A 26,643-nucleotide genomic window follows, 5' to 3' on the forward strand; every position below is an offset into this window, starting at 1 on the left:
ATACATTTGTTTTTCCACTTGTCTTCTTATACAGTAATGCAGACAAATATGTCTCAAACAATGCTATGGAAGAATAAGTGGCCTGAGAGTTGAGAGCCTTTGACTGCAGTGATTAATATGTTTCAACTGCCAACGTTTCATTTAACCATAACAGATGCAGTAAGTAGCTTCTCACTTCTTAAACCATCATGTCAGAAGACCTATCCCCTGGCAATAAAATAAAGAAAACTGTGTTTTAGATGAGTCTAATTATTTGTCTGCATCAACAAAGAACACAACTAAGCAGATTGATGAAATTACTAGAATTGGGTTAAGGACTGTCCAACAAATTATTAAAAACGATTGTCCTAAAATGTTCAAAGATCACTTAAATACTTGGTTGCATCATAAAAAATAACAGTAGAAATCAATGTTTAATAGTGCAGGAGGCTCTCCACACTCACAATGCAATGGGAGCTTACAGGATTGGGACTAAACAGCTGTGTGACCATGAGAAAACCACTTCTTGTTTTCCAAATTGGAAATAAGGCCTCAATTTACTGGTACTAGCGAGATTAAACTGGAGCAGAACTAGAGATTTATAATAGAGCAATAGGAGCATCTGTAAAAGAAGTAAAGCATATAAAGTGGTGCAACCATCATAAATAATTTTACATGTCAATAAAATAAAGTTGGCTGACTATCTGAATGTAGTGAATGACCAGGTTATGTTTTTGCTAAATTGTTTCCTCCCGGATTGCCAGGGCATATTCCAGGATGACAGTGCCAACACATAAGGCTCAAATTGTGAAAGAATTGTTTTGGGAACATAACAGAATAATTTTCACACTCAGAGACCTGACTTTAACCCCCTTTGAGGGTCTTTGGGATGTGCAAGACTTAACCAAGTGGTTCAATATTTCTTTCATCAACACTTCTTGGACAAATCTTGTACAAAAATTAACGCACCAATGGGCAGAAATAAATGTTGTGAATTTGGACAAGGTTGTTAAAACAATAGCACAGCAAATGTGTGTGATCGTCTGTAGCTGGTTTGAACAAGAATTTTGTAATTGTTGTATTTTTTTTTTAAAACATGATTTTTTAATACAGTGTGTTAGCCATGAAAGCTTATTTTTATGTAAAAAAAAAAAAGTTGTCCATTTCTGTCATTTTTTCACAGTGTATTGTTTTGAATGGAAGAGATGCTATACCCCAGTCCCAGTGTCCAGTACAGTTGGTGTTTTCTTTGCACTAGTATATATATGACTCAGCAAATATTAGCCGGAAGTGTCTGTGTTGAAGCAGTTTAATGACTATAGAGCTTTAGACTTTTTAAGGCAGGTCGGCACTATAAGGCACAACACCAATAATAACCATGGAAGAATTAGCTATTAAATTAGTTCTATGTGTTCTATTATTTAATTCCCAATATAACTAAGCAATAAACTTAATTTTACATGAACTGACCCAGATTAAAAAGAGAAAACTTAAAACACCTTAAAATGTTTCACTATTGTTTTATAAATTAATAGATATACGTATACATTTCTACAGGAGTGCAATAAGAAATGTGCTGATCTTTCTAATGGTGGTCTTTCTCTTGTCTTGATGACAGTAGAGTAGGTGTGGTCAATATAGGTACAAGGTCATGGTTTAGAGATTTGGGATTGTATGCTCACAGCATGACTATTTTGAATTTGACAAAATGATTAATAGTCCATGCTAGGCCAAAGTGAATGTATCCATCACTAGAATAGATTATCCTAACAAGGTGTGAATACAGCAAACAGGAGCAGTCACAGGGCTACTGTTTGATGTGGATCATGAGATAACAGACCAGTCACATTCTAAATGTAATGTTTTGATCATGCACAGCCATTAACAGCCATTGAATTGATTAGGGCAGCATATCAATCACCCATACATCTTCAACAAACAGGTTAATCAAGGTTATTTGCATAAATCAAGTTTGTGGTGTGTCAAGGATCTCAGTTCTGACATTTCTGTTTAAGCCACAGCCCTGCTTTTAGATATTAATCATTAGTTGTCATATATTAATGCAAGTGTAGATTTTAGACTGTTAATATATTTATAATGTAACATTTGCAACAATTTGAGCACATCTTAAATGAATCATAATCACGACATATATAAATATTACAAAAAGTATGTTTTAATGATTACAATAAAACTATTCTTTATTAAGTATGAATGATAAATTACTAAAATAAAAGATTAACAAAAATATAGATGAAACTTAAATAAATACCTATCAGGCTTTATAATTGACAGTCTTATTTGAAGATATTACAAGAAAAAATGCTAATATTTAATCAATTTATACATTTCCACGTATCAAATGTGATTATTAATTGTGCTATTGTTATAAAAAAAATGCAGTGCTGAATTAAAATTGTATTTTTAATTCAAATAAAAAATTGTTTGGATAAAAAATTGTGTCCTAGTTATTGTCTGTGATTAAATGACTAGTATATGTTGTTTGTAAATAATATTTGAAAAATGCACATGAATATTATTTTTTATTGGTAAAACTTATTATCATTCAAAAATAATTTTGGTAGTTGCTCTCGCATGTTGCTGATTTCATTAACAATGTCATAAAATATTACAATTGTGATAAACAACAAAAACATTTGCTGCTGTTAGCTATGCATATGAATGAAGTGTGAATTGGGGTGTGGCAGGTAAAAATGGCTGATGTTCATTTCGTAAATGTCATGGAGATCCAACTTTCAGAGCTGTGTGACTCCACCTTCTTTTGGACCAAGGGATTCTGGGATAAATACTGCCAGGCCTCAGTACTAAGTCAGAATCACAAGAAGCAAGAAGTTGATCTTCTTTGCTAGATAATATCTTAACTCTTATTAGTCCTACATTGTGGTCTGAGAAACTTACTTTTATTTAAGAAGAATTTACAGCCATGTGGTCTGATAGCATTGTTGGTAAGGGCAAACAATCCAGATAAATTTTATTCTCCACATTTCTTTAGTCTTTAGCCTTTTGTATATTTCTTACACAATCCAGTTGGTCTGTTTTAAGATTTTTTTTTTATTCTGTAAAATAACACTCTTCTCTTTTCAGGTAAGGATGCAGCATCTCAAGCCAGTAAGATTGCAGGCCGGAGGAAGCGGACCAGTTTCACTAAAGAGCACTTGGAACTTCTCAGGATGGCCTTTAGCGTCGACCCATACCCTGGCATTAGTGTCAGAGAAAGTTTATCTCAAGCCACTGGTCTTCCAGAGTCACGAATTCAGGTAGATGTTGAAACCAAATACTCATGCCTTTATAGATTAGCTATTTATCCAAGCATAAAAGCTATGTATTTTGTAGTGTGTAATCAACCTTGTATATCTTGTGTCTAAATCAGGTATGGTTCCAGAACAAGAGGGCAAGAACTCTCAAGAATAGAACCATTCGGACCTCACCTCAACCAGAAGCTACTTCTTCACTCTCCAGCCCTTTCCTGCCACCTCACATGGTTGGTGTGAAGGAGAGTAGACAGCCAGCATTTAACATCTCTCAGCTGAGAGAAGACGGCGAGCAGGACTGCTTCTTTACTGACTTTAACACTCCACAAAGTTTTGGCCTTCCACCAAATGGAGCCCACTGCAGCACTCCAGCCATCAGGCCACGCCAAGACAGGCTGATGGGTACTAGCTTGAGTCCTTCCTCCTTCCACACTGACTTGGAAGTTACTCCAGGTGGATGGGGCTCCATGAGAGCACAGACCTCACCGGAGTGTCTGTGGAGTCCACCAATGCAAGGCACTGGAAACAACAGCAACGATGAGCGCCAAGTCTTTCTCTATCCTCCACCTCCTTATCCTCATGGCAGTGTGAGGTCTGGATTTCTCAACAGTTTAAAGTCCTCCCCTGATTCTGCAGATTCTGCATTTTGGGACATGGGACTGGAAAACACCCCTCCTATACCGTATCCTCAGGGTGGAAGTGGCCTGTGGGATGAATCTGCTCAGGAGAAACCTCTGGCCCCGCTGCCGAACCTGTCTTCTCAGTGCCTAGAGGAAGTTCTTGGAGAGATGGAACCAGGCTGGTGGAAGATTAATGGACAGATGGAGCTTCAATAGCACTGTTCTCACACAGACCAAAAAAAAAAAAAAAAGATTATATTTTTCATTAAGTCAGATGACTAATTTAAAATGTAAAAAAGGATTGTAGATAATGTGTGAATTTTTCACTTTAATGTTATCGGTTTTATCTTTTATTATTTTTTACCTCATGATGACGTGGTAGGAAAGTGATTTATTTTTTATTTATAAGTTTTTATTTATTAATTTAATGCAAATCTTTTCCAAGGAGAATGTTATCCACATGACTCATGTTGTAAGATTTTATTGATTACTGTATGATTTATTTAAGACCTTTTGGTCAATTTTTACATTATTTAACATATTTATTTCATGATGTAGAAGTACAGAATTGAGGGGGGGAAATGTAAATATTCACTTATTTTGTACAATAATTTATTGACAATAAAATGTTAAGCAAATCAGTGTTTTACCTTTTTTTTTTTCCAACTAAAGGGAATTTTGGGATTTTTTTTTTTGTAACATTTTATCTCAGATCTGTAAACACGCGTCTACCATATTAGCGGAACTATGAGACTCGGAACATTTGGCTAGAGACAGTTTGTTTAGCCCGACGGATTATTCGCAACGGACGTCATTCCGGATGTGGTGCACACGTGAAAAACACTACTGATGCTCACGATTTGGGAATATGACCTAATAGAAACCCGTCTGGTCAGTTTAAAGTTAGTTTGAATTTTGCTATCCGTTATTTTGAGAAGAACAAGGTCTAGAAGGTAACTATTTGTTTTATTGACGTTTATTCATTGAAAAAAAACGAGTATTTTTCAATCATGTATCACATGCCGTAGCCACTGTGGCTAACACTGAGTATAGTATGTACAAGTAAATACAGTCAGGAATCATTTGTGGTAGCGAGTAGACAAAACTACCCCCCCCCCCCGGTCCTTGAATTTCAGTTACATTTAAAGTTCATCAGAAAATAAACTAGTTGTTGTATTTGTAAGACAGCAACAAGTCTTTGTACATTCAAGGGTTGGAATTCATTTCAGCTTTTCACATGCACAGTAAATGTCTTGTTTTAAAAATGTTGTGCTCTAAGGCACAGATCTCAACTGTGAAGATGGAAGGAAAGGAGCAGAAACGGCATCAGCAGAGGCAAAGTGGCCCCAAAGCTGCAAAGAAGAAGAGGAAGCAGAGGGATCAGGGTGCAGAGCGGGAGCAGGATGACCGCAAAAGAAATCCAAAAGCATTTGGGGTGCATTCAGCCGTGCGCATGGCCAGGACCTTCCACAGGTCAGTGCTAAATGTGATGAAATTGATTAGGATGTATGCTCTTAAATTGTGCAGTAAATAGGCGATAGGAAGGTGTGACTTGGAAGTAAAACCCCACTTTCTTAATATGGGAGTTTTAACATTTGTTTTAAAAGTGCACTAGCTAAAAATCAAGAGACTGGGTAAATTACTTTACCCAGTCTCTTGCATTCTAGGGAGCACATAAGTGACCGAACAGTTTTGGGATGTTTAAAGTGAAGCGCATGTTTAGTATGGTTCAACTCATGGGTAACTGTCCATAACCAGTGGTGTTGTTTGGGTTACGAGTAGTTTATTTTTCCTTTTTGCGTTTATACTGGGATTGAGATTACTGAGTTACAGTACATTGGCCAGTATCCTACAGAAGTTTTCCAAGACTGGTTCACTCAGAACAGGCCTCGCAAAGGTCATTTAAAAAAGTTGAGTCCTCGTGCTTTGCATCAGGTGCAGAAGCTGGCTTTAAGATACAAGATGCACATGAGTGCTGCCAGAATTGCTTTAGAGGTACTGGAAGCGGGGGGTTCAGCTTGTCTGTGCTCAGACCATATGATGCAAACTGCAAAAAGTTGTTCGGTATGGCAGTCATCACAGAAGGAAGCCTCTTTTGAAGCTGGCTCATAAAAAAGCCCGCACACAGTTTGCTGAAGACAACCTGTCCAAGAGCAGAATTTACTAAGATAAACTTGCTTGGGTCAGATGGTGTCCAGCACAGGTGGCGATGCCCTGGTGAGGAGTACCAAGAAAATTGTCTCTTGCTTACAGTTAGGCATGGTGGTGGTAGCATCATGGTCTGGGGCTGCAATAAAGTCTGCATATTAAGTTATTGTTTCAGGACAGTAAATCTGTCCTGCTATACAAGCTGCACATAGACTATTCTAAAGTATATCCAATTTTCATTTCTATAGTATTGTCTTTTGTAAACATATGATAAAGTGGTTGCGAAAATGTGAGGGGTTTACTCACTTTTGTGAGATTTCAAAAACTAAAAAATTTCTCAAAAAAAAAATCCTGCCTCATGTCCTTTTTTATTTTTTGTATTAGACAGTAACAATGTTCAAACACCCCAAATAGATGATCTCATTTATGAAGCAATAGCAAAATAAGGGAACTTTTAATGTTGCAGATAATATTTTGGTCACTAATTTGCTATCATTGCCTAGTTTCTAACTTTATCTGTGTCCTCATTTCCTGCCTTATTTATTCAGGTAGCAAGGGTGGCACTTTTTTGTTTTCAGTAGTCAGAACATATTTTGCGATTAATGTGGATGAGCTAAACAATTGAGCACCATTTTATTAGCTCACTTAAGACTTTGGAAAGAGCAAGGAAAAAAAGTCATTGGACTAGGTATTATCAAAACAGATGATTAACTGCACAGTTAATTTTTTGGTTAGAAATGGTGCATATAGAAGAAGCGATATCAGTTAAAATCTCTATGTATGAAAGTAATTGCAGTATATATGTAGTCTTCTTTTTTATCAAATCTTGCAGCCTTAGTTAGATGTTTTAAAAGGTTTAAAATGCTGAGTTGTTGCTCATGCTTTTTTAAACTGGTATTTTAAATAGAAAGGGTTTACTCGTGTCTAGGGAAAAAAAGTTAAAACCAAACAGCATCATCATGGGTTACACAATTATTGCACTTTTCTGTTAAAGTGACATTGTTAGAGTTGTTCATTTTGATCCAGCGTGTCAGTAACTGTGGAGTATGCAGATACATGTCAAGATCAAACATCAGCAAGAATGAAACGTGTGTGTGATCTGTGAGTTTGGCAGAGATGTGGTTGTTGGTGCCAGGTGGGCGTTTTAGAGTATTTAAGAACCTGCTCATTTCCCAGGATTTCACACACAACAGTCTCTAGAGTTTACACAGGATCCAATTAATTCTTTACCCAGGACTCAACAGTCTGACACCTAAAGGAAAAAGCTCCCTTTTACTTTGAACTGCCAGACAGACCAAAAAAAAAAAAAAAAGCTAGAAAAGTAAGTAAAGGTGGCTTTCTGTGAAAAGTTATAACAATTTTTCTTTAATACAGAGGAGGTCTATATATTGCACCAGTTCTGACTGCTTGATTTCACTGTTGGCTGCATGACAGTTTTCAGAGTTCATAATATTTAGGATATACATTACGAACCAAGACTTGCTGAGGAATCTTATGCAATTGGAACTCGGGAGGAATGCAAAAAGTAGGAACTATAAGTTACAACTGATAGAAGTGGTGTAACTTAATAGCAACTATGATCATCCTTTGCTTTTGGTTTGCAATTCAAATCTTTTGGATTTTTTCCCCTCCAAATTCACATTACACAACAGAAACAGAGTCGCTGCCCAATTACCTTCACACTGAATACAAGAAAATGTCTGCAACACAAATTGATTATTTCATACTGTAATTGCAAATTTACTCAAGCATTTCATTGCATCCTGATTTTTTTTTTAGATGGTTAATTGGTTAATTATGGTCCGAATGCTGAGACACACCAATTTATCTCAGTATCACGCTGATCATTTAAGGAGCAGTTAGTGTAGCAGAGCAGATGATTGCATAACAATACCTGTAGTTTGGTCACTCTGGTAATTTAGTCGTCTCTAATTCCTTCCCGTCACTAGGGGGTTCCCACATTAAGGCTACTACCACTCAGTCGGGAGGGCCGAAGACTATCATGTGTTGATGATACATGATAGTCTTCGGCCCTAAATATTAGGGGGGGCGTAACACAGTCTGAGGACAGCGCTATCCGCACCTTTCGCGTGGGTGAGGTCACAGGCGCCCCTGATTGGCTGTAGAGCTGTGATTAATGTGGGAGCGCGAAGTACCTTTCATTCCTCCTCTCTGAGAGAGCTCGGCTCTCTCTAGACCTCCGGCTGCGAGAGGTTACAGCATCACTCGGAAATCGAACCAGCGATCTTCGGATGATAGGGCGAGCATTTACCACATGTGACAACTACATTTTTTTCGAGTTCAAAGCTGATGTCTTGTCTGATCAGAGGAAGAGAATCATTAAAACTGTAGTCCAATGCCTTAACCACTGTGCTTTGTGCTGGATAACATTCACCCCATCTAAAAATGACCTGTAAAGTCAACCAGGTGAAGCTAATGGCACACAAAGCTTTGCACATCTTGACTTATTTGCTCACTCTTCCTTACAAGTTAAATTTGATGGTAATAATTTTTGGACTGCGATCTTTGAGTCATTCCACAGATTTTTAATGGTCTCTGACTAGCCCATGCAAGGACTTTCACTTTACTTTTTTTATCCTTCAACTACTGTATGTGTGTGTGGTTTTGGTCATTGTCATGTTGGAAGGTAAATCTTCTTCCCAACGACAACTTTTTGGCAGAGGGCAACATGTTTTTGATAGGAATTTGATAGTATTTTCATAATATAACATCCATATTCCTTTTATCTTGACCATGTCAGGATATTACCACATCCATGTTTTATTGTAGAAATGGTATTATTTGGATGGTAAGCTATATTGTATTTCTGCTAGTCATATTATTTGGTGGTGTGGCCAGATAATTAAATTTTAGTCTGTTCTGACGACCTGCATTTTTGCAAAGCTCAGTCCTGACAGCATGTGGACTTTCTTGAGGAGTGGCTTTTTTTCTTGCAGCTTTCCTATAGAAGCCACGTTTATGGAGAATTTGTGATATTGTTGTCACATGCACACAATGACCACTCGGTCATTGATTCCTGCAACTGCTTTAAAGTTTTTGGTAGCGCCTCTGAAATACCTTCCACTTTTTTCATAAAATGCTTTACTTTTTTGCATCCATCTCCTGACTTTATCCTGGAGATCTTTTGGCAGTGCCTTGCCACCTATAGTTGGTTGATTGCTTCAGTAGCACAACGAGAGACAGAAATGCTCCAGCTTTTCATGCTGAGCTAATCAAAATGACTTCAGCTGATCATAGTTGAAAGTCAAATGGCTTTGTGTGCTATTGAGAAGGTGATTAGCTTTACCTGATTGAGTTTTCAAGTCGTTTTTGGGAGGGGTGATCCTTTTCCAATTCAGTGATTTGTTTTTAATATTTTTTTCTGACATGTTGCTGTTAAATTAAAAATTCAGGCTGCGGGTGTTTTGCAAGATGAACATGAGTTAATAAATTGTAACATGATAAACGAGCAAGATACTATTTGCATATTTTTTGTCATCTGAGCGTTATGAGAATACCCACAATCCTGCACTGTGGGATTGTGTGTAATCGTCTCCCATACTCAGCCTCGGTGCGTATGCCTCACTCATATACCCAACATCTGTGCGCATGTGCACTGTTTACCATAACATTGACTGTGTGTGTGCGCATAAAACATTTTCCCAAAAGGATTTATGCTTGCTGTCCAAAGTTTAACTGTGTCTCTTTCATCTGGATAAAAGCACTGAGTAAATACAGCGGATTTATAACAAAAACCGTGTCCTTATTTATTTCAGGATGCAAAGCAACAAAATTAGATTTTTTTTTTAAGGTGATGATTCTTTTCTATACACAAACACATCTTCGGGAAGGTCCACGAAGTTCACAACCTTTAGGAAGCAATCAAGCAAACATGGTTAAGCAAGTGACACCAGAGTAATGCAATTAGGCTCACCCAGCTGGATCTAGCAGGTTTCGAAGAATAAAGGACTTAATAGTAAATATTGATTGTTGTATGAAAATTTTGTGGAAAAAAAGAAAAAAAAATCTTATATTGATTGTCATCATTTAAAAAAAATTGCGAATGTCACTAAAATATTGAATTTCACCACTTAGAGCCACTGCTGTACACACAGTCTTTTAAAAAAAAGAATTGCATTGTGTCTAAGATTTGAAATTCTTTTTAATAAAAAAAAATTCTATCCTGTTTAACATAGGACCCAAGACATCAAAACTAAGAAACATCATATACCTTTGGTGGACCGCACACCTTTGGAGCCACCCCCAGTCGTGGTGGTTATAATGGGGCCTCCAAAAGTGGGCAAGAGCACCCTGATCCGTTGCCTGATCAAAAATTACACCCGGCAGAAGCTTTCAGACATCTGTGGTCCAGTAACAATAGTCTCAGGTGAGCATGTAATTGTTCTCATGTATTACCATTAAGCCTTTTTTATATTTATAGTTTATTTTATATGAACAATACAGGGTTTTAATGAATCTTTCACTGTAGGAAAGAAACGGCGTCTGACCTTTATTGAGTGCAACAACGATATAAATACCATGATAGATCTGGCAAAGGTTGCAGACCTGGTAAGTATTTCCTGTCATTGTCAGAATGACAAGAATTTTGTACATGTGTAATTCCGAGTCATCAGTTGACAATTTATTTTTCTTCATTAGGTCCTGATGCTGATAGATGCTAGTTTTGGGTTTGAGATGGAGACTTTTGAGTTCCTAAATATCTGCCAGGTTCATGGTTTCCCTCGTGTCATGGGAGTGCTTACACATTTGGACTCATTCAAAAACACCAAGTCACTCAATAAGACTAAGAAACGTCTCAAACATCGCTTCTGGACTGAAGTGTACCAGGTAACAACCACAAGGAGTTACAGTGTCTAATTTAATAGTTCTCTTATTTTATTATTATTACTATTATGATTATTACATTGTGGAACAATATGCTGACATCAAAACTAATATTGCAAACCCAAATGGAATTATGCAATTTGAGAAAAGAGAAACAACAGTCCATCATATACTTATTAGTTAAGGACAAGTCAATCGTACTTAAGACTTGAAAGTCAGTCATTCCAGAAAAAATGCAAGAACTTGGGAAAAAACGTTATCTTGAAGTGTAGTCACAAAACCATTAAACACCATGGTAAAACCAGCTCTCCCAATGACTGCAGGAGGACCAAGATGGTCCCTGCTGCTAAAGAAAAGTCTTATTTAGATTTAAAATCCTCAGAAACACTACATCAGTGTAGAGCCTACCTAAATGCTGCACAGAGCTCAACTAGCAGACGCGTATTAATCTACTGTCTGGAAGAGTACTTCATATTATTGATGCCTTTAGCCTTTTACAGTGTGGAAAATAATAATCAAAACATTGAATTAGAAAATGTGTCCAAATGTTTAACTGGTACTATTTCTCTAGTTTCATCCATCTTAACACTTTTAATGATTTAAAAACATCAGAAGTGCCATCCTCAAGAATTATAATTATAAGTGCTAAACTATTAGAGGAATTATTTTTTATTTTTTTAATAAGTAAAATACATTTTTATCTTTGACCAAAAGGGAGCCAAGCTGTTTTACTTGTCTGGAATGGTGTATGGTGAGTACCAGACACAGGAAGTGAAGAATCTTGGACGATTCATTTCAGTCATGAAGTTTAGACCCTTGGTGTGGCAGACGTCTCATCCTTATGTTTTGGCTGATCGGTAAGTGCAGAAAAAAACAAAAATCCAATGCCATGTTAATGTTTTATCTATATTTATTTGAGTGGGCAGAACTATTTCTGACAATTTGGAGACTGGCTGTGCAAAAGTGTCTATGCAAGGTGGCCTGCAATGATATCCCATTCAGGGTGTATCCCTGCCTTATTCTTAGTATTCCACCACAACACATAACTGAAGATAACTGAATGTCTGATGATGTTTTCTGTACGCTCAGGATGGAAGATCTAACTGATCCAGAGGCTATTCGATTAGATCCCAAATGTGACAGAACTGTCTCTTTGTATGGCTACCTGCGTGGGACATTCCTGAAAAACAAAGGCCAAGTTCATATTCCAGGTAAAAACAGATTAGCCGTTAGTATGGTAATACACTAAGCAGTTTTGAATAACTGGGCTGTTTTATGGTTTTAATAAAAGAAATCTTAGCATCACATCGAATTAGTGATAATTTATACATAGACTTCACCTATACTGTAGATTGTTTAAGAAAAACGAAGTCACATTTTGTTTTTCCAATTATACCCACTATTAATTTACTTATGCAAATCTGTAAAAAAAGAAAATCCGAATTGAACAATGTAGTTGTAATGTGAACGTAGCCTGTCATGCCAGTTTGCATTCATAATTACAATTGACTGTTTTTCTTGGACAGACTATTTGCTCCACATATTTACTAAATCACTGACTTCACATCCTCCCCACTGATTGCTTTCTCCACTGTCCTCCATTATTACCTGTATCACATGAATTCCAATATGAATATCCTCATTCAAGTTTCATGACCCCATTTAAGATATATCTAGGACCACATATGAAAGTAGCTCAGATCTGGCTGTTTTCCCCTTTAGAGAAACTGACTGTTACTTTAACCAAATCCTCACATTGTAACATAATGTAATGTATTGAGATGTGCTTTTACAGGAGTAGGAGACTTCTCTGTATCCGATATCAGCTTTCTTCCTGACCCGTGTCCTCTGCCGGAGATGCTGAAGAAGAGGGCTCTTAATGAAAAAGAGAGACTTCTCTATGCTCCCATGGCAGGGGTTGGAGGACTGGTGTATGATAAAGATGCAGTGTACATTGACATGCCTGTTGGCCATGTCAAACAGGACCAGGTCAGGTCACTTCATTTCTCTTGTTACTGATTTTTCTTTTCATTTTTTTAAGCAGCAATATGACAATAATGTCTAGACTAAACCAGATTTATGAGTATTTCTATTACAATATGATGTTTTCCAGTAAACCATTAATCACAAAAAAAAAATCACAGCAGAAGTTTTTATACTCTTATATTAAATGTCCCATATTTACTATTTCTTTAACAAGACAGCATGGGTCCCCCTCTAAATCCCACAGAGTATGTCTGTTAATGCTCCAGCTAAAATATTTCTGAGATTTGTTTTTGCTCCCTTCATTTTACCTCTAAATACACCATTTCAGTGTTGCACAGCTGAACTGACCAACAAAATGGGTCGTACTTTTTTATATGATGTCACAGTAGGGGGAAATCTAATTGGGTGGTTTAAGCTCAGACTAGTACAAAATTGGAAAAAGGAGAAAAAGCAAGGAATTGTTTTCCTTTAGTGTACAAGCACACTGGATATTGTGTAATAGGCCCTATTTAAATACGAATAGGTAATAGAAAGCTTAGAAATAATTGTACTCGGAACAGTTATAACGTTTCCACTTGATCGTCACAGAGCAACTTTACGTATACTATGTGGTATCAAAGTTTTGAGACTAGTTTTGAAACACACCAACAGATGACAGCACAAAGCTGCATTGTACAGACACACGGTGTGCATACATGGTGAGCTACGTCACTGGCGCTGATCTGATCACGTCTTACCACGTCGGCTATTTCATCATACACATAAAGTTAGAACAAAGAGCGGCAGTAAAATTCTGTGTGAAACTGGGAAACTCTACCACAGAGATGTCGGACATGGTTTAGCGAGTTTGCGGCACTGCTGCAACGAAGTGTTTTGAGTTGCACATGTGCTTCAAGAGGGGATAAACATCATTGGAAGATGGTGAGAGATCAGAGAGACTTTCAATGAGCTCAACCTCCAAGAATTACTAAACCATTCGGCAACTTAATGAGTTAATCGTAAGTATTGTTGGAGAACAATCCACAACATTGCTGCCATTGTTGGTGTGTCATATGGAACAGTCCAAGAAATCAACATGCACCTTGTTGCTGCAAAGTTTGTCCGCATGCTGTTGACCCAGGAGCAAAAGGAACATTGTGTCAAAGTCTGCCAAGAACTCTGTCAGTGTACCGTTGATGACCCTTTCTTTATATTGAGGATCATTACCAGTGACGAAAAGGAGATGAAGCAACAGTTTTTATAGTGGAAGAGCCCATCATGTCACCAAGTGCGTGCTCATTGTTTTTTTTTCAACAGTGTCTGTCAGGTTTTAAGGTGTCTGAAGGAGGATGCTCAACGAATCTTTTTGATACCCCCCCTTTGTACATTGTCTGGCCAAAAGAAGAAAAAAAAAAGTCAGCATTTCAGGAGGGTCAAATTATTGGCCTAAGTATCAAAAACAATTAAACAGAATCCAACACAATATTATAACCTGTTATATAAGACTATACTGAACCTTTTGCTTTGCGGACATGAGAAAATCTGGTCAGAAAAAAAATTGAGAACAGAGATCATTTAAATGTTATTAAAGATGCATGGTAAAAAATGTTTTACAGTTAATTGAGAGTATTCCCTCATTGTGTGCTGTAATCAAAGCTAAAGGTTAGCACGTGAAGCGATGCACCCATCATGCATAGTGGCCACAGTACAAGCCTCTGGAGGCACTGTTATGACCTGGAGTTGCTTTAGTTGGTCAGGTCTAAACTAAGCAACGTTATGTGGCAATAAAATGAAGTCAACTGAGGATCTGCGTGTACCGAATGACCAGGTCATGATGGCACAAGTATGTCCCAGGACTCAAATTGTAAGAGTGGTTCTGGGAGAAGGATAAAACATTTTTCACATACAATTCGGCCACCGCATTGTGTGCTGTAATCAAAGCAAAAGGTGATTTGGTTGTTTGACTATGTTTTTGCAGTTTCTGATAGAACACCTTTAGGATGAATTAGAGCGGGGCCAGGCCTTTTCGTCTGACATCAGTGTCTGACCTCACAAATGCGCTTCTGGAAGAATGGTTAAAAAAAAATCTCATAAACACACTCCTAAACCTTGTGCAAAGCCTTTCCTGAAAGAGTTGAAGCTGTTATAGCTGCTAAGGCTATGTAAAAGTTTTTTTTGTTGTGTTAAAAATGATTTTTTGCATGTCACCCATCTTTATAAAGTGTTATAACATCAGCAGTCGGAATTGCACATCTCTAAAAGGGTGTCTATCTTATGACAGGAGGAAGTGCGTCCGGCCACAGAGCTGATGCAGTCCCTCATGGGCACACAGGCCACTCTAGATGACAAGATTGCTGCCAGCAAAGTTTCACTCTTCACAGGAACTGAAGCACTGACTCAAGAGGAAGTACAGGAGAAAAGGTAGAGTTAGATTTTCATTTCGTTCGTTTTGGGTAAGTCATTTTTTTCCCCCTTTAGTCCTCTTGTATCTTTGTCCTCAGAGTTTTTGTGTTGACTCAACAGTGAAAAAGAAGGACCTGTAGAGAGCCGAGTGTGGGACCCGGAGACTCAGCGAGAGAGGAGGAGAGCTGTCTTTAGTGAGGAAGCAGAGGAGGAGGAGGATGATGAAGGAAGTGATGAGGAAGAATCAGATGAAGAAGGTGAAAGCAAGAAAGAAAAGGCAGTTGAGGAGGAGGAGGAGGAGGAGCAAGATGATGATGAGGAGGATGAATTTGAAGATGATGATGAGGAGAGCAATTTGCCAAAGGATGAAAGTAAAACGGTAAAGGAGGTAGCTCCTCCCATGAAGAAACAGAAGCTGGAGGGAAATAGAAATGATCTAAGTACTACCACTACCAGGCCTGTAGTAGAGATGCCGGTATTTGCAGACAGTGATGATGAACTAGAGAAGAGTGAAGAAGAAGAATCTGAAGAAGATGATACTGATGATGAGGAAATGGAGGAAGAGAAACAGAAGCCTAAAAAAAGAAGCGCCCCACCTCCAGACTCTGGTAACTGCTCTGAGGAGGGTAGTGAGGAGGAGGAGGAGGATGATGATGATGATGATGATGATAATGATAATGAAGTGGGGGATTTGCAAAGTGACAATGACTCAGAAACAGAAAAACAAGTAAATGTTAGACCAGCTGCAAAGCTAAAGACGTCGCCTGATGATGAGGAGGAGGAGGACATGGATGAGGAGATGTATGCTGAGGATGAAGGCGAGCTGGGATCTGAAACTGCTGGTACTTTCTCACTCATGTTTTTCATTATCATCATTGCGATTTATTGAATCTTTACACCACTTTATTTCACTGAGCCACTAATTTTCATTTTAAGACAGGGAACTTAGAAGGGGGTTTAACTGTAACCTCAAATTAATGTTGTATCGATCACCATTATGTTCTGTTCTGTGTGATGTGTTTGTCTAAGGTTCACAAGATTATTGATTAAGATCTAAATTATTGTTTTTGTAGTCTCTTACGATGTAGACAATAACAGTATACCACCACTGCAGGAATAGAATGCGCAGAATGTGATAAACCATGATTGTTGTATTACAAACCAATAAACAGTGATATGAAGCTATAATATTTTTATTTTTTTGTGGAGGCTTATTATTTCTCTTAACTTACTTTTGCTGTGTGCCTGTCAGGAGCGCTACGCTGGAAAGAAGATTTATCCCGGAAAGCCATGGAAGCGCATCAGAGACGACAAAGTGGCGCACCTAACCTACGCAAGCTGGTGTATGGTACAGGTAAGTGAGCAAATCGCAAGCCTGTATAAAACTCTAGACAAGCTTCCATTCATTATATGATTTGCTTCCTCTATGGACGAAGTACGCTGGCTTTTATTGAACATAATGAGGTTTGTGTTCTTATGTGACTGATGAAGGCAGGAGTGTATTGTGTGGAAACCGGTTTGTTTTTCTCATTTGTTTGTGTCAGTGGTGGAGGAAGAGGATGAAGCCAACAGTGAGGAGGAGGAGCTGGGTGGGCTGTTCCGAGTTAGCCGGCCTGAGAAGAGTAAGAAAGAGCGAGCAGATGCCGTGGACTGCTCCCGCTTCCAGCCTGATGCAAGTCATAACTGGGACCAGGAGGAGGTGTGCATCATGACTCTTAGTTTTTTAATATCTGGAACATTTAGGAAACTAAATTAAGCACACATTTGTTCTTGTATGTGCTCTTGCAGATGTTGGCCTCCATAAGGGACTGCTTTGTAACTGGAAAATGGGAAGAAGATAAAGATGCTGCCACTCTGCTTAAACAGGATGGTAAAGACATTGTTAGCTCTTTTTCTTTCTTTTTTTTTCTTCTAAAAAACTATTCATTTGGGTCATTTGTAATTTGCTCTCATTATGATAGACGAACTGTATGGAGATTTCGAGGACCTGGAAACAGGAGAGGTTCACAAAGCAACCTCAGGAAAGGGAGATGAAGCAGAGGTACTTGGATTAGACCAATATCTTTTTACGTATAATGTTTTTGTGGTTCTTGTGCTACATTTATGTATGCATATAATAAGCAGGGAGATGAGGAGGAGGAGGAAGATGATGAAGACGAAGCACCCACATTAGTGAAGGTTGATGATGACGAAGCTCAGAGAAACAAGCGTTTGGAAAAGAAGAGGAGACTGAAGGAGAGGTTCAACGCGGAGTACGACGATGGAGATGCTACCTACTTTGATGATCTCAAAGAGGAGATGCAGAAGCAGGCTGAGGTCAGAGGTCACAGCTGTGACGTCCATCTAAATTGATATTTTATGTAGCTGCTTTTTGCTATTAACTGAATGGTCTTTTGGTTTTTATCTTTCAGATATTTATAAATGCATGATATTCATAATAAAATGGCTGAGAAAAACAAATCTATCATGCAATGAATGATATTTGTTATCAGAAAAAAATAGTGTTACAAGGCAGTATGGCCTCACATAGGCATTAAGTATGGATTGGTCGATAATCTTTTAACAAAACAGAGCATGCATTTTAAGGATTTCTGTATAAAATATTTAACAACATATGCATTAACAATATTTACATTCTGATCATTTGGATGCTTTCAAAAAACATAGTGATGATCCCACTACAGGTCAATGTTGGCCCAGTGGGTATACAGCACACAAAAATGTAATGCGAATATGGTTAAACACCGCTGACAAACTTCTTGCGATGTGTGTCTGCAGCTTAACAGGGCTGAGTTTGAGGACATGGATGATGAGACTCGTGTTCAGTATGAGGGCTTCAGACCTGGCATGTATGTGCGTCTGGAAATCCCTGCGCTTCCGTGCGAGTTTGTTACCAACTTTGACCCACATTATCCAGTCATACTGGGTGCTTTGGGAGCCAGTGAAGGCAATATAGGCTATCTGCAGGTGAGCATAAATTATAAGATCTTGACTAAGTTTTTGCACCCTTCTTTCTCCTCATGTTAGTGACCGTTCAGCATTGTGAATCTTAAATAATAACTCATGACTTTCTGTTTAGAAACATCACATTCAAGCTTTGATTTTTTTGCTGTTCTTCTGTTATTTATTTATATGATTATTATATATTTTTTTAAACCATAGATGCGTTTGAAGAAGCACCGCTGGTATAATCGTATCCTGAAGACCCGTGACCCGCTCATTTTGTCATTAGGCTGGCGACGTTTCCAGACCATCCCTCTGTACCACATTGAAGACCACAACGGGCGCCACCGCCTGCTCAAATACACTCCTGAACATATGCACTGTGGCGCTTCTATCTGGGGTAAGACAGCAGCATCTTCCCCCATCATATCCAAGAAGAATATATTTCTCACAGCTCACTATTTTGTCTTTTCCTTCATTTTTATTGCACTCTTTACCCTTTAATATCTCCACCTGTAGGACCTATCACACCCCAGGGGACAGGCTTTCTTGCTGTTCAGAGAGTTGCAGGGGCTCAAGTAAGATCTTTACCATATTAAAATATGAAGCAGCAGTTTAACCAGTTAACATCAGTGCTTTATATTTTAGAGCTACTGAAGTTTTCTCCCTTTAATTTCTTTAAATTCCTTTAGGCAAATTTTCGCATTGCAGCCACTGGGGTTGTCTTGGACTTGGACAAATCTGTGACCATTGTGAAGAAGCTAAAGCTGATTGGATATCCAGATAAGATTTTTAAGAACACCTGCTTTGTCCAGGTAAAATATACTCCAGAGTTCAACAGCTGCACATAACTAAGTTGTAGCAACACTGCACATGACGGAGCTGCTAAATTGGTTCCGAGCTAAGGCTATTCTTAACCTGCAGCAGCCAACCTTATAAGATCAACCAGATAAAAGCAGTGCTAAGTGCATTTGAGTTTATTTAATGTTCTCTGCCATCTGTGACCCTGGTGCTCCAGAGGGTGTAATTAACCATGTTCTCAATGCAAGAGAGGGCTGGCAGGGTCCTTGTTTTCTCTGACACTGCCAGTTGGGAGGCCAGGACTTTTCATTCCATGTGGTATGTAGGTCAAAATGTGTCATGTCAGGAGACTGTTGGCTGTGGGCTAAAGAAGAAAATGCTGGGAATTCTCACTGATTAAAGTGTAAAGGGGGAAACAATAAAATTGATTAACCATTGTTCATAAATAATCGGTTCTTCTGATTTGTAAATGCATGTCAGTGACTTCGCCCTTTCCATCACTCTCTCTCAGGGAATGTTTAACACGGTGCTGGAGGTCGCAAAGTTCGAGGGTGCCTCTGTTCGCACTGTCAGTGGGATCAAAGGTCAGATTAAAAAGGCTCTCCGGACACCACCTGGAGCCTTCCGAGCCACGTTCGAGGACAGACTCCTGATGAGTGGTAAGTTGGATTATGTCCTAGTTGCGTTATATGCTCTTAGTAGCATTTCTAAGCAGTGTTGGCAGACTGTATAGTCTGGTAGTATATACTTTAGGACATGATGGAAAACTTGTGACTCCAAGTATATAAATATCTCCTACTGCTTCCTACATATTACAGAGGCATAGTGGTGATAAAAACTTTATTGTGCACATCAGTGTGCATGACTGTTAGAGAACCTAAACACCAGAAAGACTGTTTTGCTTCTGCTGTAAACTGTGTAGCCTTGGGTCAGTCGTCATTGCGGGCGGCTCTGGTTTTCTCTCTAAAGTGTGTCCTCTGCATTCTATTGAAATACAAACAGAAGTTGGTCAACAACTCAATTGTTTGTCTCAAGTCACAAGTTGACTTATCGTGTCTGATTCTCCTGCTTCCCACTAAATTAAGCAGCAAATTAAAACCTAAGCTGCACCATCAGTCTTGAATTTAGTCTATTTTCTTGGACTCCATTCTTTTCTGAAATTTGCCTGTCACAGCAGAGTCAGAATACTTTTGGGCCTGAAGGGAGGGTGTGATGTTTGACATATCTGAGCTGCCATATAATGGGATAGGATTGGCAGGAAATTATTATGTATATGACTCCCCTGACACAGAACTGACTGTGTATTACCTTGTGCAGAATGAAAAAGCATGGCTATTACTGGTATACAGGGTTGTCAGTGTGACTCACAGCAACTCAATGTCATACTACTGCATAGTTCTCCCTCTCCTGACTGAAATCCTATGTATTTTTTTAAACAATTTGCTTGCTATTTATTTATTTATTTATTTATTTATTTTTATAAATCTCCCTGTGTTAGGATTATAGAAGGCCTTTGGCTTCCTTGTCTTGCTTTTAGGTTTTCAGGGTTCACATCATGTACAAGATGCATTCTGGAGAACTATATACATTTTTCATTAATGGAAAACACCTTGGAAATGAGGGGGAAAAAGAAAGTACAATATTGGTGCTGGGTAAAGATATACAATAAATCTAAGAAGACTGAATATTTTAGCATATTTTTTTTCTTCCCTTATCCTTTGCTAATGTTGATTTAACTCTGTGCCAAGATAACTGCGCTCTTACCCTTTACATAGAGCAGCACTAAAAACAGTGAACCTCATATTCCAAAAAAAAGGATTTATGGATAGATTTTCAGCTTACCCAAAGTATTTGAGTGTCCAGACAGTAGTACACTACAAAAAATGACATTTTCGCCAGGCAAAATATCTTAAGTCTAGTGAAATGAATTAACAGTTTTTTAATAGGAGTACACTGCTTCTACATTACTTTCAACTGAGCACACAATCAAATGTTAGACTGACTTCATGAATAGTTTCATTATGTTTAGGATATAACATGATCATAAGCCAAACATCTTGCGTATTATGCCATGTAGGCAGCAGTCATGCGCAGGCAGCAGTCATGGCCAGCTCATAGGCTAGGATATGAAGATGCAGAGCATGCTTTAATTTCCTGCGGATACTTTTACCTTTCTAGCAGTTCCAAGGATGTGGAGATGTTTTGCTGCACCTTTCATTTTTATTAGATAATGTTAGAAACACGGCTACATTCACAGTCCTACCGAGAATTTTTAAGGCGGAATATTTTCATAGTTGCGAATCAGTCAACACACCACAAGTTTTACTGTTACAATCTTGACTGTTTGTTTTTTTTTAGATTTTTTAATTTTCTAGAATGTAATTTTGCTAGTTTTAAGAATTTATTTATTAAAATAAATACTTAAAAACTTATGCTGGAAAACTTAGTAAATAGACACTAGTAGTAGTAGTACTACTAGACACATAGTGTCTTGATTATTAACAATTTTATTTTCTTTGTCTTAGTCTTAAATATACAAAGAAATTAAGGATGGTCCTCAGGGACCTCCTGATATGATATTATCAAGATACATAAATGCCGTTTTTTGTTTTGGGATTCTATTAGTGTCACAAGTTTTATTAATATCCTAATGCGATATTAAACCTTTTCTGATTTTCTTACAATTCTAAACAAATTTGTTCCTACCGTGCAGGATGCTAGACTGTGTGAACAGTTTAGAGCACAGCACCTGCAGGATTATAGAGGAATGGCAACAATTTAATACTTCAAAGGGAAATGCATTTTTTGGATTAAAAATTTATTTTTAAAGAATTAATTTTGGAGATATATGACTCGCCTCACCAAAGAATCGCAGTATGTAACGGAATTGATTTTTTCCATCTCTATTAGACGCATTTTAAATTAGGATATTTTCACTTACTAAAATATCACTTTTTGAGGTGTAGGTACTCTGTGCTACGTTCGGGGAATCTGTCAGAGACATAAAAATGTGCACAGATGTGAGGCCCACCATCAGTGTCTAAAAATGACTAAAAACTGATTTGCATGCTAGGTCCCCTTTAAGTAAGATGTGGCTTCTGTATGTATTATCTTTATACAAAATATGGCTCTGCAGTATGAATAAAAGCTTGAAAGATGCTTTCTTTTGGGAAAGTCTATGTCGCAAACTGGTCACAGACTACAAAAGCTTAGCGGCACAAAGTTTAACATACTTTTTCCTGCACTTTACAGCGCTGACAATGGCGTGCTGAAGAATATTTTACACATCGTAAAGATGACTTTCTAACTGCTTTTGGACGGCAATTCTCCTTGGTTGTGTTTGTGTGCTGCTTGAAAGAAACCACTATTTTAAACTTTCCCAGTTCTGATCTGTAACAAATCTGTGTAAACTCATGTACATCATATCTAAAAATGAAATACTGTTTAGTTGTCTGTTTTGTTTGTTTTTCCTGTAGACACATTTTATTGCATCTGGACATAGCTGTAAAAATCTGTGCTATTGGGACTTGTTCCACTTTTAGGCTTATCTGTAAAGAAAAGACAAAGACCTAAAACAATAAAAAATTACATCATAATGAATGTCAGTTTTTAAATTATTCTTGTCATTGTGTGTGTTTATAGATATTGTTTTCCTGCGCTCCTGGTATCCTGTCTCGGTTCCTCAGCTGTACAATCCAGTGACGTCTCTGCTGATGCCTGTTGGTGAGAAGGACACATGGACGGGTATGAGGACCCTTGGGCAGCTCAAACACGACTTGGGAATAAGGAATCAACCCAACCAAGACTCTCTGTACAAGGTAGTGCACTGGTATTCATTTAAGAAAAGATAAAAAAAAGACAAATCTGGACACTTTGATATTAAAATAAATATCACTTACCTTGCACACAGTTTACAATCTAGATATTGGGGGGTGATTCAGTTATGTCTCGTGATTAGTTTGTGTGGCATTTTATGTGTCACCGCACTGAAAAGTGTAATTTTGCTTTATAAGTGTTTTTAATTGAAGTGGTAAAATCCTACGTGATACACTTTAAATTAACACAGCACAACATCCTGTGTGTTAGAAGCAGAGTATTTGCGAAGCTTGTATAGAATTTGAACATAATCTAAATTAAGTATATTTCTAAATCATGATAATTACAGAATCACAATACAAATCCATTCAGCACCTATGTTTTGTGATCTTGTATTGAGAGATCCCTGCTGATTCCAATCCCTACAATTTACCCATCGCACAACAATTTAGTAACACAATTTATTTTTCACAATTTATCACAATTTGCAAGAGATTAAAGATCCTGAAAGGAGCCAACTCCAACAAGGCCTACTTTTTTGGCCAGGTCAGCCCAAGCCAGGTTACATAAGAAGGTTAAAGAAAGTTTGTTAGGTCTTTCTCTCTGTCTCTTGGGCTATATTTTCATACTTTTTTGATACACAAAGTATCTCTGTTTGACCAGTGATGATTCTTCATGCACGGGCACTAGGTCATAACATTTAGGATGAACCATTTCATTCATAACCATCATCATCGAAAGAATTAATTTGTGTAACTTGTCCATTGTTGTTTGTAGCCAATTGAGAGGCAGAAGAGACACTTCAACCCCCTCCATATCCCCAAAGAGTTGCAGCAGGCTTTGCCGTTCAAGAGCAAACCCAAACAGCAGGAAGCCAAGGGCAAAATCCCCCGGGACCTGCAGAGACCCGCTGTGATCCGGGAGCCCCACGAGAGGAAGGTGAGCTCCCCAGTGCGGTTATGTATTACTAACAGAATTTAATTCAATTTCCTTGGAATTTTGAAACAGCTACTGTTAGATTCAAGTTAATCCACCAATGATTGCCTCCAGTGCATAGCTTTCCAAATATTGCATCTGTTTAATCCCTGTTCTAGCTGTAATACCACAGACAGTGTGCTAGCCAATTTCTGAACCAATCCCCATGAAATCTCTCAAATAATTCTTAAACAGGACAAGTCGTCTCATATTTTTATCTGGGGTATGTTTTTCTTTGCTCCATCCTGTTTATGTGCCATTTAGTAATCAGATATGCCTCTTAACCGTACATTAATTGTTTCTTGTTGGAACAGCACAGATGGTTAGTAAAAACCCTGCAGCGAGGCGTCCATTCACTGTTTCGATCTCAGTTACACATTAAAGATGTACTGTAATGTTAATGTCCTATTAAAGTCTATTAATTTAATATTATATAGCAAAATATAGTTTGTAATATTGATCTAAAACAAGATACTTTTACTCTTTTTACTTTCCGCGGTACATTATTCAGAGTTATACTAAAATAGATAGGCAAAACTACAAATGGTATAATTTCACGCAGCATGTCCTGATTAGGGTCTATAACTGAAAGATGTGTTTTATGAATTAACAATATCCTGGAAGGCAGTAAAATTATGACAGCAGCTGTGTAAAAATGCTTTCGCCCTCTATTTGTGGAATCATATTAGTTTAAACCTCTCAGCCTGTTTTGGTAGAAGTCCTTTCTGCAGATGGCGCAACACTGGCAACATTTTTAGTTCGTCATGCTTTTAGCATAACCAGCACCAAGTTAACATGCTTTCCATCATCGTGAAAAATATAGAAGCGCGTTCGCACAGGGCGTCAAATTGGTTGCTAGTTTCAACATTCCAAATCCGTTTGTGTACACTTTTTTTGTATTTTTTTTATGACGCATTTCTTTTTCATATGCTTGAAGTTGCTATACATATTGTATGTTTGAGTATACATAATGAAACATTTACGTTATATTATATGGCAATTTACACCAGCTGAGCAAAACCAGCTTTGTGTCCTGAGCTTGTTAAGTCAAGCTTACCTCGGGGAGACAGTGAATAGTGTTGCTGATTATTTCTAAAAATACAACCTGGATAGGACTTCAGTCCACTGTAGGGCATCATATACGGAATGCAGGATTGAGCTGGTGTGAATTGAATAATAAATAGCTCGCAAAAAATAAGGTGATGTGAATTAAAAAGCTTGACCTGCATAATAATTAAAGATTACAATGCCATTTCTTAAATTTGGTTGATGTTGAAAAGACTTTTAGTATTACGGTCAGCACCTAAGCACACTCCTGGGTTTTGTACACAGCACTAGACTGGCTTAATGAGAAATGAGAAAACAGCCTTAAGTAGTTTGAAGACCTTTGGACACGTGTGACGTGTTAACAAGACGAATAAATTAGTGGCCTGTTATGATTGATACTAATGTTTTGATGTGTATTGATGATACATACTAATGTTGCATTTTTGTCATCACATTTGCAGAAGATGGGCTTTACCGTTTGTGTGATCAGTTATTTTCAATCTTAGCAACTCTGCCTATATTGGAGTTGCAATTTCACACTGTCCCTATGGGCCACTCAGATCTGTAGCACGGGGTGCCACTGATTACATCCCATTATAATTTTATTAATATATTTACCCTTATGAATAATTAACTAATATTGGGAGAGTCGAGGATGCAATATAATCATAAGGGAAAGTAGAGGCTGTAATGTAAGCATCAAAGATGCTCAGGAGCAATGTGTTTTTAATTGAATTTTCACAATTATAATTTTTGCAGACAATAAAAAATTCATTTCTCATCCAAGTCTGTTGCATTTCGCATTTTCAGGGGTTGTGTGCGCATGTGTTTGTGTGTTTATAGTAATCTTTTCACTCTTATATAACTTGTCCCTTTTGCACCAGGTGGCAGCATTGCTCAATGCCCTGAGCACAGTCTACTCTCACAAGAAGAAGACAGTACAGGCAGAGCAGCACATGAAGCACAAAGAATTCCTGAAGAAGAAGGAGAAGCAGGAGGCGGAGAAACTGAAGAGGCAAAAGGAGGAAAGAAAAAAGGTGTTCCGTGCTATGGGACAGAAGGAGAAAAAGAAACTCAAGGCTAGTCTGAAGGGCGCTTCTAAGAATGACTGAGCTTGTTGTAGCTAGTGCTGCTGGACGTCTGCTCTGAGAGCGGGGAGGGTCCCACATTCTAGCCATGTCTCACTGTATAGCCTACACCAGCTGATGTGTATGCTCTAGTGAGGACATTTACACTGTTATGTGGGCCATGGAGCTGGGTCTTATATATATATATATATATATATATATATACATCATACACAAGACTCGGGTGTATTATAATATTGGCCATCTGTTTGTGACTCAAAATATGAGGACTATAGTCAGCAGTCACAGGTGACAGGGACACATGTCTTGGAAACATTGATAACTCCTGCAAGTCATACTAGTTTGATACTATGTAAATGCTTTGTAATGTTGATTTTAATGAGTCACCAATGTGAATTTCGTGACAAAAATCTGATTATTTCCTTCCTTTAAAATACTTCTGATCCATAAGTAAAGGAAAAAGTGAGTTGATTTCAGCTGCCGTTTGCTTTTTTTTTTATCATTATTTTTCGAAAAAGCGTTTATTTATATCACTAATCACCGGTGCAAATAGAGTTTAAAAACTCCAGCTGTTGACATATCTGCATGAGTAACAACATCTGTCACTACATTATCACAGGCCTCCAAGGGAAGCAGAGTAAATTAACATGATTACATTTGTATATTTAATAAATATTTTACAAAAAAAAAAGAAAGAAAACAAGCAAATAAACAAAAAAATAGAATCGTATAGAAAGTACA

General features: G+C 37.8%; 2 protein-coding genes across 3 annotated transcripts; both read left to right on the top strand.

Annotated features, from left to right (window-relative positions):
- Window positions 1-2,836: 2,836 nt before the first annotated feature.
- On the top strand, window positions 2,837-4,503 carry mxtx2 (mix-type homeobox gene 2). Its single transcript, XM_053512142.1, has 3 exons — window positions 2,837-2,945; window positions 3,085-3,257; window positions 3,371-4,503. The coding sequence occupies exons 1-3, from the start codon at window positions 2,924-2,926 to the stop codon at window positions 4,085-4,087; spliced, it is 912 nt and encodes a 303-aa protein (XP_053368117.1). The 5' UTR covers window positions 2,837-2,923; the 3' UTR covers window positions 4,088-4,503.
- A 184-nt stretch (window positions 4,504-4,687) lies between these two features.
- bms1 (BMS1 ribosome biogenesis factor) lies at window positions 4,688-26,096 on the top strand. Of its 2 annotated transcripts, none has more exons than XM_053512259.1 (23): window positions 4,688-4,824; window positions 5,151-5,344; window positions 10,216-10,406; window positions 10,509-10,588; window positions 10,679-10,867; window positions 11,579-11,721; window positions 11,954-12,075; window positions 12,660-12,853; window positions 15,111-15,250; window positions 15,353-16,074; window positions 16,485-16,586; window positions 16,777-16,931; window positions 17,021-17,102; window positions 17,194-17,273; window positions 17,354-17,548; window positions 18,011-18,199; window positions 18,395-18,575; window positions 18,695-18,753; window positions 18,868-18,990; window positions 19,488-19,635; window positions 22,619-22,794; window positions 23,570-23,731; window positions 25,699-26,096. In XM_053512259.1, the coding sequence occupies exons 2-23, from the start codon at window positions 5,172-5,174 to the stop codon at window positions 25,924-25,926; spliced, it is 3,834 nt and encodes a 1,277-aa protein (XP_053368234.1). In that variant the 5' UTR covers window positions 4,688-4,824; window positions 5,151-5,171; the 3' UTR covers window positions 25,927-26,096. The 2 variants fall into 2 exon arrangements, with proteins under 2 accessions (XP_053368234.1, XP_053368235.1); XM_053512260.1 differs by having other exon boundaries at window positions 17,357-17,548.
- Window positions 26,097-26,643: the final 547 nt, after the last annotated feature.

The sequence above is a fragment of the Clarias gariepinus genome, chromosome 14 (assembly GCF_024256425.1).
Source record: "Clarias gariepinus isolate MV-2021 ecotype Netherlands chromosome 14, CGAR_prim_01v2, whole genome shotgun sequence".
Taxonomy (NCBI): domain Eukaryota; kingdom Metazoa; phylum Chordata; class Actinopteri; order Siluriformes; family Clariidae; genus Clarias; species Clarias gariepinus.